The following is a 20,212-nucleotide window of genomic DNA, read 5'->3' as shown; positions in this document are numbered from 1 at the left end:
AATTTAATATTAACAAAAACAATAAATTTTAATTTGAAAATTAAAAGTATTTACATCATCTACTATGATACCGATCAAAGAGAGTTTTATATTAACAAAAATAATTATAATAGTTAACAATAAATAAGCCAATAAAACAAAATTGAATATTATAAATATTGCAAAATATATAAATGGTTCGAAAATAGTGTATACCAGATAGACACTAGACAAATGGGAAAATTTACTAGACTTGCAAAATATATAAAATTGTTGGGAAAATTCTAGTACAAGGCATATAATAATAAAACTGTGAGATTCAACATACTAATTAATTAAGATATAATAACAAAACAAAGCTTAATCTAAACCAAAACCATTTCTTTTTGGTACATGACCAAAAACAATTAAACATAGCTAATTGGAACCTCCAACTTCATTAATCCTCATCATTAAAAGTAGTCTTCCTTCCTGCATTTCAAGTAAATTATAATTTGATTTAGCAATAATAGAAAATTCCGGTTTTTAATTGGTCTAAACCCTTTTTTCTCATTTTCCCGGTTTAAACCAAGTTCGGCTCATTAATCTCGTTTAAACCAAGATGTAGGATTCCCCCAGTTGAACCAATCCAATAATGTCTGAACCGAACCAGTTTGGACCAGGAACCAACCAAAGTACCAGTCCAAAAAATTATTTTGAACCAGTTAAAACCCAAAACTGGTACAAACAGGTTGAACCAGTTAAACCGGGTTTTTTATTTTTAAGGACTTTTTAAACAAACTAAATGGTCCAACCAGTTCGGACCACCAATCGAATTCTAATGACTGATCATGATTTTTAAACACTAAGAAAAGCAAAACATGCTGGAGTAACATAATAATACCTGTGCCAGCAGCAGCAAGGTTTGGCTTATTATAAGGTGTTCCACGTCCACCTCTGCCACCACCAAACCGACCACCACCGCCACGCCTACCACCGCGGCCACCACCATCCCTTCCTCCCCGACCACCGCGACCTCCACGGCCACTGCCATCCCTTCCTCCACTCCATCCACCACTCCTACCACCACCTCTTCCACTGCCAAAATCGCCTTTAGGTTTTGCCTCATCCACGGACAAGGATTGATTATTAAGTTTTGATCCATCAAGTTCTAGAGCTTTGTTCAAACTACCCTCATCTTTGAAATCCAAGTAAGCAAAACTGCAAATTGGTTTGCATATGATCAGATATGGAGTTCCACTAGAAATAAAATGCATACTTCAAAGACATTAACATTCCAAGATTTACTCGGGTGCGACTGTGGAAAATAGTATGTGTTTAAGACGGGCATTATGGGAAGGATATGACCATTCTTGAATACGGTACAAGATTTTAATGTATAGGAGGATCCTTGGATGGTCATATCCTTGTATACTCGTAACCCAAGAGAGGGATATGGCATCATTTGAGGATACTCAGATGAAATAACAGCAGAGCATATATTTTCATAATACTAACCCTTTCACAGCACCGGAATCCCGATCTGTTGGTATAGCCACCCTAGAAATCTCTCCACAAGAACCAAAGTGTTCTTGCAAGGAATTCCTGATCTGCAAATGTTTCAGGCACAACAGAAATAAATACAAACAAATTCAGAAAAACAGATGGAGGAAGAACAGAGCAACGGAAACTAATATTTAAAGCAAAAACAGCTAACCGTATCCTCATCAAGTGATGCATCAAGTCCTTTGACGAATATTGTTCGAGATTGACCTTTTCCACCTTTCTGGAATGAATTGTTCCCATTGCTGCACAAGAAAGGTGCAGGAAATCGGTTGAAAAAATTAATTGAATTAAATAGCTACTTCTAGATCAAGGGTCTACAAGATATATATATACACAGACACCAATTCACGAATTGAAGTAGGGAAAACTTACCCACTGTATGGTGTATATGCACCCCTTTCACGAGCCAAATCAAGTCTAACAGCACGGTTCATCAAATATTCCCCATTCAACTCCAGGGCCTGAAAAGGGTATGATGTTAGTTAATAACTTTACAACGGCTATATATCCCATGCATATAGGATCGATTTTTATGAAATTATGGCATTCACAAGCATGCAAGTCATATACTTGCAAAATATGCTATTACATATGCAAGAACTCGACACAAAAACATTAACCGATTACTTGCAGAATACACAAACAAAAAGTTAGCTTATGCATCAGATATCTATGTTATAAATACAAGAAACCTACTTTCTGTGCAGCCTCTGCAGTGGCAAATTCAACATGTCCATAGCCCTTAAAGTTCCCCTCAGCATCAGAGGAAAAACGAACTTCGACGACTTCACCAGCATCTTTAAAGAAATTCCTTCTGCAGTGTATAACATAGAAAAGATGAAATTTATATTCCAAAAAAGATAACTTTAGAGGGACCAGAGAACCTAAACATACACATCAGCTTCTTCAATTTGAAAGGATAAGTTTCCAACAAACAGTGTCTTCGATCCTGTGGATTGGGTTTGAGGAGTTACAGGTGTTTGGGGCTGCAGAAAAACAATGATCAGATTCTGACCAACTTGACAAAATGATCAATAACAAGCTGAGGTGGACATTTAAAGGAAACTTAACAGGAAACTAGTACTTACAGCTTTCTTTGCAGACTTCAAGTCCTGCTTGGCAGGTGTTGTAGCATCGACCATTTCCACATCTGTGTCCTGATTCCAATATAAAAGTGCAATAATGCATTAGACAATCATTACAACCTACAAAAAGTATCATACAGAACATAGGTTCCTAAAAAAATTGTACTTTTTTCTTTGGAGCTTCTTCTTCGTCACTTTCCTCGTCATCATCTGATTCCTCAGATTCTTCCTCTTCACTACTGCTTGCTTTTTTAGCAACTTTAGCCTCCTTCTTAAGAGCCTACAGTGTGAAATGAACAGATTGCCAAATTAGTACAAGTTAAATAGAAAGTTAAGAGTAACCAGATACACCCCATTCTTCGAACAATAAAGCACACCTCTTCATCCTCAGACTCACTGTCATCAGAGGAGTCACTGCTGGAATCCTCAACCTTCTTGGGGGGAGGAGCAGAAGCTTTCTTCACAGCAGGTGCTTTCTTTACATCCTAGATTAGTGCAACGGCATCAATATCATATATGAAATAAATAAATAAATTGAACCGAGAACCTTATGAATGAGATATCACACCTCTACATCAGAATCCTCCTCAGAGCTGCTGTCGCTAGATTCAGTTTTAGCCTTTGCAGTCGCTGAAGGTACGTTCTTTGGAGGAGGTTTCTACACACGTATATATATTCAGTTAGTGGAATTATAAAGATTGATAATAACTAAATACCAGCAGAAAATATGGGTCTTATAAGGACCCCTAGTCTATTATAGGCATCCCAACACTCACAACATCTTCATCCGAAGAGCTGTCACTTTCTGAACTATCACTAGACTCCTTTTTATTAACAGCAGTTGGTGCTTTCTTAGGAGCAGGCTTTGATTTTTCCTGCATATAAAAAACATTACATTTATAAGCTAAAGTTTTTAAAACATACTCCCAATCAAATTGAAAAGCAACCATCATTCAACAATCCAGCACTTACATCATCTTCATCCGAGCTGCTATCTGCATCTGAAGAATCTGAAGACTCTGCTTTCTTAACAGGTGCTGCACCATTTTTAGCAGCTGCTACTTCTTTTTTTGCAGCAGGTTCCTATAAATCAAAACCCAACAATAAAGATAAATTCAAGATATTCTATAGTAATTCTTACATGCTACCTATACTATTTGTCTCAATACTAACATCATCCTCATCAGAATCATCGTCAGAAGAAGAATCCGAACTGCTATCGGCTTTCACTGTCTTAGCCGCTGGAACAGCAGCCTTTTTAGCAACTACAGGCTTTGTATTCTTGGCAGGAGCTTCCTGTAAAACCAAAAAATTGAATGTCAACAATCAAAAAAAGGAACATCCTACAACCATACAAATATTAGTGTTACGCGGTCTCTATTTTCCCCTTTTAAGTACAGCATCCGACACATGGACTCACACCCTTAGTCCAAATTACATAGGAGCATAATACTCACTTCATCGGAGGATGAATCTTCCTCACTACTCGAGTCAGAAGAATCAGAACTGCTAGCTTGTTTTGCTTTCTTTGCAGGTACAGATCCATTCTTCACGACAGCAGCCTGTTTCTTCACTGGTGCAGGTTCCTGAACAAAACAAAACAACAATAAAATAGCAAAAACAGATACAAATGTACCTTTATATGCTTCATTTTACTATTCTATGAATGCATAGCATAGGTACTTAAAAGAGAAATGGGAGCTAAAAGCTCATGAAAAGTGAACTATCAGCATAAATCAATATCATGAACAAATACATAATCATAGTTGGTTTTCGCATACATCTTCGGATTCTGAAGAGTCATCGGAAGAACTACTAGTTTCCTCCTCCTTCTTCTGAGTCTTAGCTTCAACCTCTTTCTTCACAATAGCCTGTGCCACTCCATCGTTTTTCTTCTGCTTCTTTGCAGCCACTTGTTTTTCGGGAGTTTCTTCAGCATCTCTCTTACCTATACAATCAAATAAATACATGAAAAACAAAAACAAACCAACAAATGAATAGTTTCCCAAACACAAAGAACAATAAAAAACATAAAACAACCAGTTCTCATACAATGAAAATCATTCTAAAAATCTTGAAACTTTATCACACATTACGGATTATACAACAAACACATATTTAAAACTCAAAACCCAACAACAAAAACATATTTAAAACTCAAAACCCAACAACAATAATTATATAAAAATAAATACCTTTCTTTCCAGATTTAGGAGCAGCTACAGCAGGAGCTGCTTCAACCTATGAAAAAAGTACACAAATTTAAGCCATTAAAAACTACTTAAAAGAAAAACACATTAAACCAACTGGAGAATCTTTTAATAAAATAAAAGAAGAGAAAAAATAGTACTTTGGGGTTTGATTTCTTGCTTGATTTTCCCATAGTTTAAGAAGACTTAAGGAGATTTTCAAAACTGACTTATGATTTTTATGGGATTAAAAGAGAGATATAAGAAACAGCGGCTGAATATCAGCAAAAGAAGTTACAAAAACCCTACTTCAAAGAGGATATTTTTGGAGTTTGGAGGTTTAGGGTTTTGTGAGGGGAAGAGTCGATAGAAAGTGAGGATTATATAGTGGTGGGTGTCAATGTGTATTAAACATTGCCAAAGTAGGTGTTAGGGTTTTTGCATGTCCGCATCAAATTGAAGCGGTTGAATTGCACGTGCAAATGACAGTGCTCAACCGGGCCGCCCTGCCTGACCCGGGTGGCCTGATTTATTTTGGGATAGGCTTCTGTTTAATATTTTTAATTTTCGGTCAGTCCGGCCCGTTTTATTATGATGTTTAATAAATAATATATTAATAATTTTATATTGATGTTTGTATAGAGAGGTAATCATGGGCCCGGGCTTGGCCCAGTTTAAAAATATAAGTTTAAAATTTTGCTCAAGCCCAGCTCACCCATATTATTTTTTATATAAAAATAAATTTAAAAATTATAATACATCAAATAAATTAAAAATATTAAAATAAATATTTTCCAACAAATTTAAACTAAATTAAAAAAATCGTACTTAAATAACACTAAGATAAGTGTAACTTAACGAGCAAAAGTCTCTAAAATAGTAGCAAAATTAACTATAAAATAAGAGTTATACAATATCTAAATAGTAAGAACAAAATAGTAGCAGTATAATAGTGAAATAGCTGCAAAATAATGGAAAAACAATAGCAAAACAACAACAGTTTTTTCTTTACAAAGTCAAGCAGAGCTAAGCTCGGGCTAAAAAAAGCTTACTTGAGACCTAACTCATTTTCTAAACGGAATTTTTTTTTGTCCAAACTTATTTTTCGAGCCTATATTTTTGCTCAAACCCTCTCACTTTTTGGACAGACTCCCAACTCAACCCAAGATCAAATTTATTTATGTGTTTTTTAATTAAATTTAAATATACAGCGTAATGGATCATTGGACAGCTCAAACTCAGGCTTAGAAAAATTTTGGAATCAAGCCTAGGTTCAACACAACGCATGAAAACTTCTTACAGTCTCCATAGTTACTAACGGTGGGTATTCTTTTTGAATATATTCAGGCAATTAAATGAAAATGCAATATTATAAGTGAAAATATGTATGAAGTCTCTATTATAAGGACTATATTAAATTAGTTAATTTATTAATAAATAAAACAATTTAATTATAATTTTGTTATAAATAATCACATAAAGCTAAATTGAAATAGAGTTAATATTCATTGTTTGAAGAAATTACATAAAAATTATTATTTTTAGTTTAACTTAAAAAGCATTCAATTAATGCTCCTTTTACATTTTTAAACTTACTGTTAAATAATTTAATATACTTTAATTATTTAATACCATAAACTAAATGCATCACACAGTAATAAAACTAGTACAACATACCTTAATTTCATTGATAGTTAATTTTAATCTCCTTCATCAATATAGTTATCATTAAATTTAAATACATATCTCGATATTAATTTTAATATTACTAATATAATATTCAATCGCACTCCTATATTAATTAATCACATCCACTATATTATTTTTACCATGTTGAAGTCAATCTCACTATCCTTCCAAATACAACTTAATGAGCATATCAAATGGCACGGAATGTGGCTTTCACACTCCACCAATCCTGCAATGAAAGACCATAATGTTGTTGGACAGACAAAATGGACATCCTGCATATCTGCCTAGCCAAAGGAATTAACCAATCATTCTGCATAATCGACATTAAATTTTAGAATGTTTAATTTAAAATTTTAAAGATTTAATTAATATTTTAAAATTTTTAAAGGGTTTGATGAGAATTTATAATAATTAAGATTTATTTTAAAAGAAGAGTTAAAATTATCAAAAAAAATTAAGAGACTTAACTAGATTTGTAAAATTTTAGGAAACTAATTAAAATTTTCATAAATTTTGAAGTAATAATAAATTTCCGTAATATATAAATATTAAGCGTAAATTATGTAAATGGTGACCCAATTATGCTTATATTTTTGTTTTGGTCATCTAACTTTAAATTTTTTTTATTTAGGCCTTGACATTTGAATTTGTCTTTGTTCTGGTCATCTGCTGTTAAATTAATAATGAATAGCCTTTATTTCTAATAGGTATAATAACATATTTAGTCCTTAATACTTATATATTCTATCAATTCGATCTTAATTCTAAACAATTCAATAAAATCAATCATTCACATTTACAAATTCTATCATTTTGATCCTCAAACTTTCTGATGGCTGTTGTAACAGCCTAATTTTTAGTGGTGTCAGAACAGTGATTTGAGATCACTAAATCCGACAAATGAGTAGGAAATATTATTAATTTAGTGAGTATAAGTTAAATGTAAAGTTAGGAAAAAAATTTAATAGTGAATAGCGTACTAAAAATAAATATTAAAATAATTAGAATCGAAAACGAGGTATTAAGACCTCGAATTTTAATCGAGCCATAAATATTTTTATAAATATTTATGGAGCGTTAATAAGTTAGTATTAAAGTTTCGTCAAGAAATTTTAAAGTTCTGATAGTTAATTGAACAAAAAGGACTAAATTGTATCAAATGTAAAATTGTGAGAAATGATTAAATAGCTTAAATGATAAAGGAAAGAGGGTTTAAAAGTAAATAGACCCAAGGTCTCTTTGGGGTGGACGGCAAGGCATGAAATCAGCAAGAAAATAAGGAGAATTAAGGGCAAAATTGGAAAATTGCAAAATTTACTTAATAAAGCTAGGACTAAAGTGGAATTATCTAGATTTCTCTTTATTTTTCTGCATTCTCATCAGCAAAAACACCATGGAAGAGTTCCTTCAAGCTGGTTTTTCATATTTTTACTTCAATTAAGTTCAATTCTTGATTATTTCTTGAAATTTTTGTGTTTTTGTGACTTTTACAACTAGGTCCACTTGTTAAATTCATTAGTTTTTAATTCTATGAAAGAAATTGAAAGTTGCTATGAATATGTGCTGGAACTATATGATGATTTGGCATGGAATTAGAGCTTTAAATTATTTATATGCTGATTTTATTGAAAGAATTGAATAGAAAGTGAATGTTTAGGACCTAATTGTAAAAGAGTTTGAAGTTAAAGTTTCATGTGGAAATTCTGAATTTCAATAGTTATGAAATAACTTCTAATGTCTAGGAAAAGTATTAATTGAGAAAATTATCTTAATTGAGGGGTTAATTGAGTAAGGACTGAATTGTATGAATTGTGAAATTTGGAGAAAAATGGAAATCAACACTTTGCACTAAAACTGTTTTGGACAGTAGCAGTAGTCTAACTTTTAAAAATCACCAAAAATTTTAGAAATGGAATTAGAAGATGAATAAAATATGAAATTAAAGCTTATTGAGTCTAGTTTCTTATAGAAGAAATTATGTAAGCAATGGAATTGTAAATCATGAGATATGATAAATTTTGTAAGACAATGTCAGAATGATTTTGGGTTCCTCTGTTTTGAATTTGAAAAATCATAAAAAATTGGATAAAAACAATTAGGGGCTTAAATTTATATGTTTAGAATCCTGAATGAGTCTATTTTCAAGAGAAACAAACGAGGACATCATTCGAATTCTGTACGAGAAGATAATTAATTTTTAGTGAAGAAGGGTCGGAACTGTCAGACAGCAGAACAGGGGAGACTTCAATGAATAAACTGTATTAATTGGCCCAACCAAAAATTATGAAATTTTTATGGAAAGAAAACATATGAGTCTAGTTTCTGGGAAAATTTATGGATCTTAATTTCGAGTTCTGTAGCTCAAGATAAAAATGATTTAGTGGCTATGACACGGATGGACAGCTTGAATATTCACATAAGTAAATAGTGAAAATTATGGATGATGTTACTTACAAGTGTGTTATTTATACTAAGGGTGTGGATGGAGAGGAGGAGGAGGAAAAGTAAATATATATATATATGAATGACTTGATCACATGCCCGATTATAATCGATAAATGTTGAATTAGAAATGATATAATGTTTTATTTGGAATATTTATTATGAAATTATGAATATCGTTATAATACAAAAATCGTACTTGTGAGTTTGTATAACTAAATTTTAGTGACCATTTGTTAATTTTATGAATTTCATGATATGTTATTTTATATGTATTGATGATAAAATCGCGAATAATGTAAAAACATGAAAATTGAATAAATGATCAAATTGAGCATTACAATTCAGTGACAAGATAAATTGAAGGAAAAGACCATGGTTGGACCATGGCAACAAGTGATAAGTGATAGCTTCGGCTACACTTATCTGATCAATGACAAGTGAAAGTGATAAGTGATAGCTTGGCTACACTTATCGATCAATGACAAATGAAAGTGATAAGTGATAGCTTGGCTACACTTATCGATCAAGACAAATGAAAGTGATAAGTGATAGCTCGACTACACTTATTTGATCAAGGATAAGTGAAAGTGATAAGTGATAGCTTGGCTACACTTATCTAATCAAGACAAATGAAAGTGATAAGTGATAGCTTCACTACACTTATCGATCAAGACAAATGGCAAGTAAAAAGTGGTAGCCGGCTACGATCAATGAAAAGTGGTAGCCGGCTACCGATCATCGACTACTTGATTAGTGAAAATGGTAGCTCAAACTAGCGATCGATGAATAATGATAGCTTGGCTACAAGTGACAAGTGATTTCGTGTAAGACCATATCGGGATAAGACATCGATTGTGATATGTGTATAAACGTAAGACCATAGCTGAGCTATGGCATTCTAGTGAAAAGACCATAGCTATGCTATGGCATCGATGATTGTCGGTGAAATTCGGTGCATCTGGGGTGCAGACCAATTCGTAAGATATTCACTAATTTGAAAAAGTTTGGTAAGTATTACATGGAATTATGTGACATAAGGAAATACGAGTTGATGAGACATGAGCATAAAACCCGATTGATGAATGAGTTCATTTGTGATTATATATTTCTATGCCTTGAGTGTATTATCCGTATGAATTGGTATTCCAAATGAATTAATGAGAAAACTTCTAGTATGAAATAATCTGAGTTCGAAATCATGAAAACGTACCTGAAATACATTGGTATGTCTTGTATATGCTATTTGAATTCATGAATGTGGAAAGTAAATGTATATGGAAATAAGAGATGATGATATCTGTACATGGAATTTATTGATAAATACGTACATCCATGTAATATCCTGAATTAGGGCCTAATCGGAATAGTGATTTCGTGACTACAAATCCGAGATAGAAATAATTATTTTATAATTATTTTGAGGTTTATGATATGATTGAATGATTGTGTGAAAATTTCGTGATGAAATTCTATGCATAAAGTGCTTAAGTTGAGATTAGGGACTAAATCGAATAATTTGCAAAACTTGCATTCTAGAAGTTTTTAGTATGAAATTGCTTTAGAATATTAATGAGGAGGTCTTAAATAGCAATTTGACCAATTTATAAGTCTATGGAAAAAAAAATTTGGACATGGATGGAATTTTTGGAAAGTTTAGTAGTAAGGGCATTTTGGTCATTTGGATATTAAATGAAATTATGTAGTATAGGAAGTTGTAGATAAAACGGAATAAAAATGAGGTATCGAGACCTCAAATTCATAAACCGAGCCATAAATATTTTTAGAAATATTTATGGAGTGTAAATAAGTTAGTATTAAAGTTTCGTCAAGAATTTTTAAGATTTCGGTAGTTAATTAGGTGAAAAGGACTAAATTGAACTAAGTGCAAAATTGTGAGATGTGATTAAATAGCTTAAGTATTTAAAAAGATGGATTTAAAGAGCAATTAGACCCAAAGGTTAATGGCTGGACGGTTTGGGTATGAAATAAGCAAGAAAACAATGTGAACAAGGGACAAAATTGGAATTAGCATAAAAGTTAATAGTTAAAAAAATGATGTAATTGAAAATCTAGACATTTCTTCATCTTTCTCAGCCAAAAACGCCGTAGCAGGTCTCCTATGCTGGTTTTTCATATTTTTGCACCATGTAAGTTCAATTTTTACTATTTCTTAGTAATTTTATGTTTTGTGACTTTTACAATTAGGTCCAATCATCTAATTCATTAGTTTTTTATTTGGTGGGTGAAATTGGAAGTTACCCTGGCTGAGTAAGGGCAGTATATGATGAATTATTATGAAATTGAAGTTCTAATTTCATATTAAGGTTGTTTTATTAAGTCATTTTGATAGAAAATGGTATTTAGGACCTAATTGTTAAAAAAGTTGTAAATTAGATGTTGGTGTTGAAATTGAGAATATCAAGGGTTTTGAAATAATTTATAATGATAAAATAAAGTGTTAATTGAGAAAAAAAATAGTTCAATTGATGGGTGAATTGAGCAGGGACTAAATTGTAAAAACTGTAAATTTTAGGGTAAAAGTGTAATTTTGAAATTTGAACAGAATAAATTGTGAAGTGAAATAGAAATCAAATAAATGCTAATGAGTAGAAATAATTTATATTATAGATCAAGAGAAACGAGATTCAAGTCGTGATCGAGGAAAAATAAATAAAGTTTACGAGGAATAGGCTCGATTGCTAATATTTTATATCGAGGTAAGTTCATATGATTTTTAATAATGCAATGTGTAATTTAATGTTTTGAAATGAAAATTTCATGAATGATATAGTATATTATTGCATATAAAATGTCATTAAATTGTGATAATTGTAAAATGATATTTGAATAAAAGTATAAATTAAATGGAACAACGGACTTGAGTACTTTCATTCAGTGGCTAAGACGAATTGACGGAAAAGACCATGGTTGGACCATGGCAGCATGTGAAATGTGATTTCCGTATAAGACTATAGCTGAGCTATGGCTTCGGAGAAATGTGATATGTGCTTCCGTATAAGACCATATCCGGGATATGGCATCGGTGTGATATGTGCTACTGTATAAGACCATATATGGGATATGGCATCAGTGTGATATGTGATCCGTGTAAGACCATGGCTGGGTTATGGCCTCGGTATGTGATATGTGACTGTTGTTTCAATAGGGTCGGAAACGTGTAAATTATTGTACTAAAAAATCACACAAAGTTCAATTCCGAGGGAAGAGAGGTGGATCACAAGGATCTCTTAAATACCAAGTCTTTCCTTAGTCAGAATATTCCTTCTAACGTAATTTAATAGCACAATTAAATACTACTATTATACCCTCAAATATTGAAAGAAAAATAGGACAAAAAGAACACAAGAGTTTTAACGAGGTTGGTAAATTATACCTACGTCCTCGAGCACTAACACCGGATGATAACTTTACTATCTCCAAAATATTACAAACAAATAGAATTCCTTAAGAATTCTCAAATGGGAGAAGAGAAAACTAGAGAGAAAGATTGGTTGGGATGGTTGAAATGAAAATGAAAAGGCCTATTTATAGTTGAAGTTCGGGGACTAACTTGCAAATGGCCTAAAAATTAGGGACCAAAATTGCAATTATCCCATTCAACTTTTCAACATTCGGTGCAACTTGCTTCACCTTTTTAACAAGTTGCTTCCTACCTTTGCTTCCTACCTTTGTTGACTTTTCAACAATCTCCACCTTGAAGATTTGATTAGGATAATCGCATCTTCACACACTTCCTTCAACTCCCCAAATTCGATAAAGTTATCTTTTGTAGTGCCTCCAAATGCGCTCTCGAGCGCCATACACCTGAAGGTGCTCAAATTCTCAGGATGTTAATCAAGTTCAAACAATGATTAAACTTGATTGTTGTTACCACTTTGGTCATCATATCTGCGGGATTATCTGCCGCCGGAATCTTCAAGTAGAATTTTCCTTTTCAAAGACTTCCGTACAAAGTGATATCTTACGTCGATATGCTTGGTTCTTGAATGATAGACTTGATTTTTGCTAAATGAATAGTGCTCGACTGTCACAATATAAACTTATGTGACTTTGAACAACTCCCAAGTCTTTCAACAATCCATTAAGCCAAATAGCCTCCTTAATGACTTACAGAAGCGCCATATATTCCGCACAGTAGTAGACACGACTCATCAGTATAAGGTAGACTTCCAACTCACTGGGGCTTTCGCAAGAGTAAGCAGATACCCGTAGTTGAGCGACGTTTATCTAAATCACCAAAGAAAGTCGGAATCAACATATCCGACTACAAACCGACCAAGTGCTTCATCCTGTTCAAAATTAAACCAACATCTACGGTTTTTCAAGATATCGTAGAATCCATTCACTGACTTGCCAATGTCCTTTTCAGGATCATGCATATACCGCTCACAACTCCAACGACTTGTGAAATGTCGGGCAGCGTACACACCATCGATACATCAAACTCCCAACTGCATTAGCATATGGGACTTTTGCCATATATTCTCTTTCTTCTTGGTTTTGGAGATAATTGAGCACTAAGTTTCAAATGAGAAGCAAGTGGGGTACTTATATGTTTAGTGTTTTCATTTACACCAAAACATTGTAATACCTTTTTCGAGATATTGCTTCGATTCAAACAAAGCTTGCCTCTCTGTCTATCTCTACTTATCTCCATGCCGAGAATCTTCTTGGCCTCACCTAGATCTTTCATCTCGAACTCTTGATTCAACTGAGCCTTCACTTATCTATCTCTTTTGGCTCTTGAGCGATTAACATATCATCAACATACAAGAGTAGATAAATGAAAGATCCGTCATGCACTTCAGTAAATACACACAATTGTCATATTTACTTCTTGTGTATACGCTTTTCATAAAGCTATCAAATCGCTTGTACCATCGCCTCGGGATTGCTTCAATCCATATAGCGATTTGTTCAACTTACAAACCCAATTTCTACCACCAACATCTCTGTATCCTTGAATTTGAGTCATATAGATCTCCTCTTCTAACTCACCATGCAAGAAAGCCGTCTTAACATCAAGTTGAGCTAGCTCCAAATTCAACTGTGCTACCAAGGCCAACAAAATTCTAATGGAGGAATGCTTCACAACAGGGGAAAATACATCATTGTAGTCAATTCCCTCCTTCTGAGTGTAGCCTTTAGCTACCAACCTTGCCTTGTAGCGAACATCTTTCTTGCTAGGAGATCCATCTTTCTTTGCGAATAGCCACTTGCATCCGATTGCCCTTTTACCTTTCGGTAATTGCGCCAACTCCCAAGTATTGTTCTTCAGGAGAGATTGCATTTCTTCATCCATGGCGCTTTTCTATTTATCACTTTCTAAGCTTTGCTTTGCTTTTTGATAAGTGATAGGAATATCATCATCAATAACGAGAAGGGCGTAGGCCACCATATCAGTAAATCGAGCAGGTTTACGAATTTCTCTCCTTGGCCTTGCAACTGCAACTGGTTCTGGTGTACTTAATGGTTCTTGGGTCAGAACCTCTTCAACCTCTAATTCCTCCATTGTGGTTGGAGAATTAGACTTGTTAACTGGGCAAATCCCCATCTGCTCAAACTCCACCTGGTTTGGAGTACACTCCACCTGCTGTGGAGTATCGCTTGTCTGAATTTCTTCATCTGCTACCTTTTTCAATGTGGCGATTCATCAAAGGTAACATCTCTCTGAGATCATTTTCTTTGTGCTTAAGCACCAAAGACGAAATCCCTTCACTCTAGAAGTGATTCCCATAAAGAGAGCTTTCTTTGTCCTCGGATCTAACTTTGACTCCTTCACATGGTAATATGCAGTGGATCCAAACACATGTAAGGAATCATAATCAGAATGGCGTTTTCAGACCATACCTCCATAGGAGTTTTTCTTTCTAATGCAGATGATGGCGAACGATTAACAAGATGGCCAGCGTATGTCACAGCCTCAGCCCAAAATTGCTTGCCCAACCCAGCATTGGACAACATACATCGAACTTTCTCTAGCAATGTTCGATTCATACGCTCTGCCACTCCATTCTGCTGTGGTGTATCCCTAACTGTGAAGTGTCGAACAATACCATACTCTTGGCACACATCGAAGAACGGATCACTTCTATATTCCCCTCCATTGTCCGTCCTAAGCCGCTTGATTTTCTTGCCAGTCTGGTTTTCGATCATAGTTTTCCATTTAAGAAAAACTCCAAGCACTTCATCTTTAGTTTTCATGGTATACACCCAAACTCTTCTGGAAAAGTCATCAACAAAAGTAACAAAGTAGTGTTTTCCTCCCAACGAAGGTGTTTTGGAAGGCCCCCACACATCTGAGTGAACATATTCCAAAATACCTTTTGTATTATGGATAGCGAGTCTTAATTTCACTCTCTTTTGCTTTCCCGAACACAATGCTCAAAATTTTAATTTGCAAGCCTTTGCATCTTTCAACAATCCTTGCTTTGCTAGAATTTGCAAGGATTTTTCATTGGCATGTCCCAACTTCATATGCCACAACCGCATTGAGTCCAAGTCTTTGTTCTAGGAAGGCAATGATTGCTCCAATAATGTATTACCTTGGTAGTAATACAAGTTATTTTTCCGATGCCCTTTAATATCACAAGTCGCCAAATGTCACTTTCAAAATCCCATCTCTCATAGTAACAACCTGAACCATTGGATTCCAAGGCTCCCAATGAGATGAGATTTTTCTTCAAACCGGGCATGTACCGAGCGTCGATTAGAACTCGGTTGATCCATCTTGATTCTTTAATTGGATTGAACCTATCCCAACAGCTTTACTGAGCATTGTCATTGCCCATATAAACAACTCCTCCATTTAGTTCTACTAAATCGAGAACCACTCCGGTTAGGGACATATGATAGGTACAACCCGAATCCAATATCCACTCATCCGAATGGAACAGCGATGATGATGCAACCATGATAGTTCGAGTCACGGTATCATGCTTTACAACACAAGCATCTACAGCAGACTTTTCCTTATTCTTGACTTTGGACAATTTTTCTTCCGGTGGCCTTTCTCATGACAAAAGGCACATTCATCTTTCCGAGTCCGGACTTTGACTTTGATCTCCCTTTTGAGTTTTCTTCCGAGTGTATGAACGACCTCGGACTACTAAAGCTTCAGTATCTCGATTGAGTTTTTCTGTTTGTCCTTCTTTCTCTGTTCATAAGCGTATAAGGCCGCATGGACTTGGTCAAAGATATATCACTCCGCCATGAAGTAGAGTAGTTTCTAGAACTCAAACTCCTCGAGAAGTGACCCCAACAGCATCAAAGCCAAATCTTCATCTTTGAATGTCTCATCCATATTCACAAATCGGTGACTAACGATTAAATTTGGTGATGTGATCATTCATTGTGGTACTTGGGACGTAAGTGAAGCGAAACAGTCTTTTCTTTAAGTGGAGCTTATTTTGACTGTTTTTCTTCAAAAAAATTTCTTCAAGTGCCACCCACAACTTATTTGCAGAAGTCTCCTTTGAAAAAGCATACCTCTGCTCTCGAGAAAGGCATGATCGAATTGTGCCACATGCCAACCGATTGATCGCCTTCCAATCTTTCTCCTGTACATCATCTGGTTTTTTTTCATCAATGGCAATGTCTAGACCCTGTTGAAAAAGGGCATCTAGAACCTCACTTTGCCACATACCAAAATGGCCCGTGCCATCAAAGATCTCCACGGCCAATCTTGCATTTGCAATTGTCGGTCTTGCCCACATGGACGATGTTGAAGCTCCTACACCGACCGTTTCTCCATAATCTTTCAATATACCTAAGGAAATCTTTTCTGATGTGGAAGATCAGTTTAAACTGCAACCACAGAGCATACTACGATTAACCTTCGGCTCTTGATACCACTTGTTGTTTCAATAGGGTCGGAAGCGTGTAAATTATTGTACTAAAAAATCACACAAAGTTCAATTCCCAGGGAAGAGAGGTGGATCACAAGGATCTCTTAAATACCAAGTCTTTCCTTAGTCAGAATATTCCTTCTAACGTAATTTAATAGCACAATTAAATACTACTATTATACCCTCAAATATTGAAAGAAAAATAGGACAAAAAGAACACAAGAGTTTTAACGAGGTTCGGTAAATTATACCTACGTCCTCGGGCACTAACACCAGATGATAACTTTACTATCTCCAAAATATTACAAACAAATAGAATTCCTTAAGAATTCTCAAATGGGAGAAGAGAGAAAACTAAGAGAGAAAGATTGGTTGGGATGGTTGAAATGAAAAATGAAAAGGCCTATTTATAGTTGAAGTTCAGGGACTAACTTGCAAATGGCCTAAAAAATTAGGGACCAAAATTGCAATTATCCCATTCAACTTTTCAACATTCGGTGCAACTTGCTTCACCTTTTTAACAAGTTGCTTCCTACCTTTGTTGACTTTTCAACAGTGACTATGTGCAAGACCATAGTTTTACTATGGCATTGTGATAATGAGGTACTCAATTCCGTAATCGTTCCCTAATTTGATTATGAACGAAAATGTAAAATGGCCCGAAAAGATTAAGAATTGGTGAATACTATGAAAATGACACGATTTGGAATAAGTTCTTGATACTTGATGACATTGAGATTATGGATCTATGCTTATGAAGCATAATTATGTGTTCTTACCATGATGGATGAAATGATATTGTATGGATTTAGTGAATAACAGTGGTGAATGAATAAATATGGCATTGGCAGTTTTGGGTTACTGCAGTAGTGTAACTTTTGAAATTCACGATAAATTGTGGAAATTGAGTTAAAGGCTGAATAAAATATGAGATTAAAGCCTGATGAGTCTAGTTTCATATAGAGGAAACGGTACATGCAATTGGACTTTATGTTATGAGATATTTAAATTGTTGTGAGACGAGTCTGAATGACTTGAGATCCCCTGCTCGATTTTAGAAAATCATTAGAAATTGTACAAAAATAATTATGAGTTTTAATTTATATATTTAAAATCCTTATCGAGTATATTTTCAATATGGATAGACGGGAACATCATCCAAGTCCCGAATTATGAGATAAATAATTTTTAGTGAAGAGAGGTCAGAACTGTTGGACAGCGAAACAGGGGAAACTTTAATGAATAAACTGTACTAAATGGATAAACCAAAAATTATGGAAATTTTATGGAAGAAAGGTATATGAATCTAGTTTCAAGGAAAATTAACGGAACTTAATTTGGAGTTTCGTAGCTCCAGAAATAAATTATTTAGTAAATATATCTCGATAAAACAGTTTAGTTTGAGTATGTATAATTGTACAATTGTGGTGTTTTATCTTAAAAGCGTGTTGGTAGTTGCTTATTAATTTCATATGGACTTACTAAGTATTTATGCTTACTCCCTCCTTTTCATTCCTTGTAGTTTTGACAAGCCAGCTCAGAAATCGAAGCGGTTGGAGGCCCACTCACACTATCCGTATACCATCTTGGCATAATGGCTTGTATGTTTTGAGTATGGCATGTATAGCATTATAATCATTTTGTATATATGGTCTTATGATATGGATATTGAGTGGTATGGAAATGCTTGGTAATGATTAGCCATTGGAATGACTAATCATGATCATATTTGGTGTTATGTATGCTAAATTGCTAGCTAATCCATGGAAACCATGAAATAGGCAAAATTTACCATAAAATAGATTCAGACAGCAGCAGTCACGTGAGTTTGAAAAATCATTAAAAATAGTAGAGATATAATTAGTTGATGAATAAAATATGTAATTGAAGAATTATGAGTCTATTTTCATATGGATGGAACAAAACAGGTATATGAGTTATATTTTATGAGAAGTTAAATTTTTTGTGAAACAGGGCCAGAGCGATTTCTGGATCCCTGTTCTGACTTTGAAATTCACCATAAATTGTACAAAGATAATTAGAAGTCATGCTTTATATTTACAGATTCCTTATTAAGTCTAGTTTTATTAGTAACAAACGGCATAGTCATTGAAACTCTGTACAGGGAGATATCTGATTCGTAATACACAGAGGTTAGAGCAGTCGAACCCTAAAATAGGGGAGACTTTAACTAATAAACTGTACTAATTGGCCCAACCAAAAATTCTAGAAAAAATTTTAATAGATAGATATATGAGTCTAGTTTAAGAGAAAATTTACGGAATTTGATTTCAAGTTTCGGAACTCGAGATATGAATTTTTACGTAACTATGACGCAGTTGGACAGCTTGTCCGAATTTGTTTAAGTGCTCAAATAAGTTTAGTAATGCCTCGTGCTCGACTCCGACGACGGTCTCGGGTAAGGGGGCGTTACAATCCAAATTTATATGATAGATTTTAGTGTACATTGAAATTGGGCTCAATAAGTGATTTGGCAATTTAAATCGTGATTGGCAGGAAGAGTTAGTGAATTGCATATTTATGAATTATTACACGTATTTGTCTGAAATACGAGGAAGTGATGGTAATTGATACATGTAAATTTGAGACTATATATATATATATATAAAAACATGGAATATGTTTGATAAATGTGTTCATTTATAACTACGGAATTATGTACCTCATGTGTGTTATTTGCATAAAGATGATATTTCAAAGACTTTAGTGAATAAAGCTTAAATACGAAATAGTATGAAATTGAGACAAGTTGTTATGAAAATGTATTTAAATTATCTATAAGTGTTTCGTGCTTCTCGGTAATGCCTCGTACTCTATTCCAGCGACAGATACGGGTAGGGGTTGTTACAGCTATCGATTCCACCAATATAAACCTACACCTAGTTTGCAAATTAAAGCAGTATAGGGAGTAGGGTCGATCCCACGGAGATTGGAATTACTTAAAATTGTTTGTTTCTTGACCAGATTAGTGTCTGGGCAGTTGTCGTGCCCGCGACGTTTAGGGGGGAAATAAAATATGAAACCTGAAATAAACACAAGAAAACGTAAAAAGTAAAAAGTAAAAGATGAAATAAAAATAAATAACAAAATAATTTAAAGGAAAATCAATAAAACTTAGCTCAGCCTTAAGCACGGGTTTTCCCGTCTTTGACCCGTTCCTCGAAATTAGGTGAACTCCTCTTTTTCGATAAGCTAGTTATAGCTACCAAGGACGCCTCGGACACCAACTCTTCCTTGTGTAAATTAGTTATGGAACGTCCTATAACTAACCCTTACCGATCGAACAACCTACGAAACGTTCGTGATTTAGAACTCCGGCAGCATTGCGTTCTAGAAGAGCCTAGCTCGAACCAATGCCCTCAAACGTTGAGACATTTAAATCCGGTTA

The 20,212-nt window shown here is 34.3% G+C and overlaps 1 protein-coding gene across 1 annotated transcript; it reads right to left on the bottom strand.

Annotated features, from left to right (window-relative positions):
- Positions 1–214: 214 nt before the first annotated feature.
- On the bottom strand, positions 215–5,224 carry LOC108483433 (nucleolin 1-like). The gene is made up of 18 exons (XM_017786824.2): positions 4,960–5,224; positions 4,805–4,850; positions 4,391–4,557; positions 4,067–4,195; positions 3,783–3,905; positions 3,582–3,692; positions 3,386–3,484; positions 3,178–3,267; positions 2,987–3,094; positions 2,776–2,889; positions 2,613–2,681; positions 2,419–2,510; positions 2,221–2,338; positions 1,897–1,985; positions 1,676–1,766; positions 1,477–1,568; positions 863–1,179; positions 215–450 (listed from the first exon to the last, which is right to left on the bottom strand). Exons 1-18 carry the CDS (start codon positions 4,990–4,992, stop codon positions 419–421), a joined length of 1,920 nt encoding a protein of 639 aa, XP_017642313.1. The 5' UTR covers positions 4,993–5,224; the 3' UTR covers positions 215–418.
- Positions 5,225–20,212: the final 14,988 nt, after the last annotated feature.

The sequence above is a fragment of the Gossypium arboreum genome, chromosome 1 (assembly GCF_025698485.1).
Source record: "Gossypium arboreum isolate Shixiya-1 chromosome 1, ASM2569848v2, whole genome shotgun sequence".
Taxonomy (NCBI): domain Eukaryota; kingdom Viridiplantae; phylum Streptophyta; class Magnoliopsida; order Malvales; family Malvaceae; genus Gossypium; species Gossypium arboreum.
The sequence above is the reverse complement of the archived record's forward strand: the minus strand, read 5'-3'. Positions and strand labels throughout refer to the sequence as shown.

Bases quoted from the DNA above. Each gene is read 5' to 3' on its own strand.
- LOC108483433 (XM_017786824.2), bottom strand. From the start codon at position 4,992: ATGGGAAAATCAAGCAAGAAATCAAACCCCAAA. The intron at 3,693-3,782 runs GTTAGTATTGAG...TTTGATTTATAG, and splicing joins ATGATTCTGATGAGGATGAT to GAACCTGCTGCAAAAAAAGA. The intron at 1,180-1,476 runs GTTAGTATTATG...ACCAATTTGCAG, and splicing joins GATTCCGGTGCTGTGAAAGG to TTTTGCTTACTTGGATTTCA.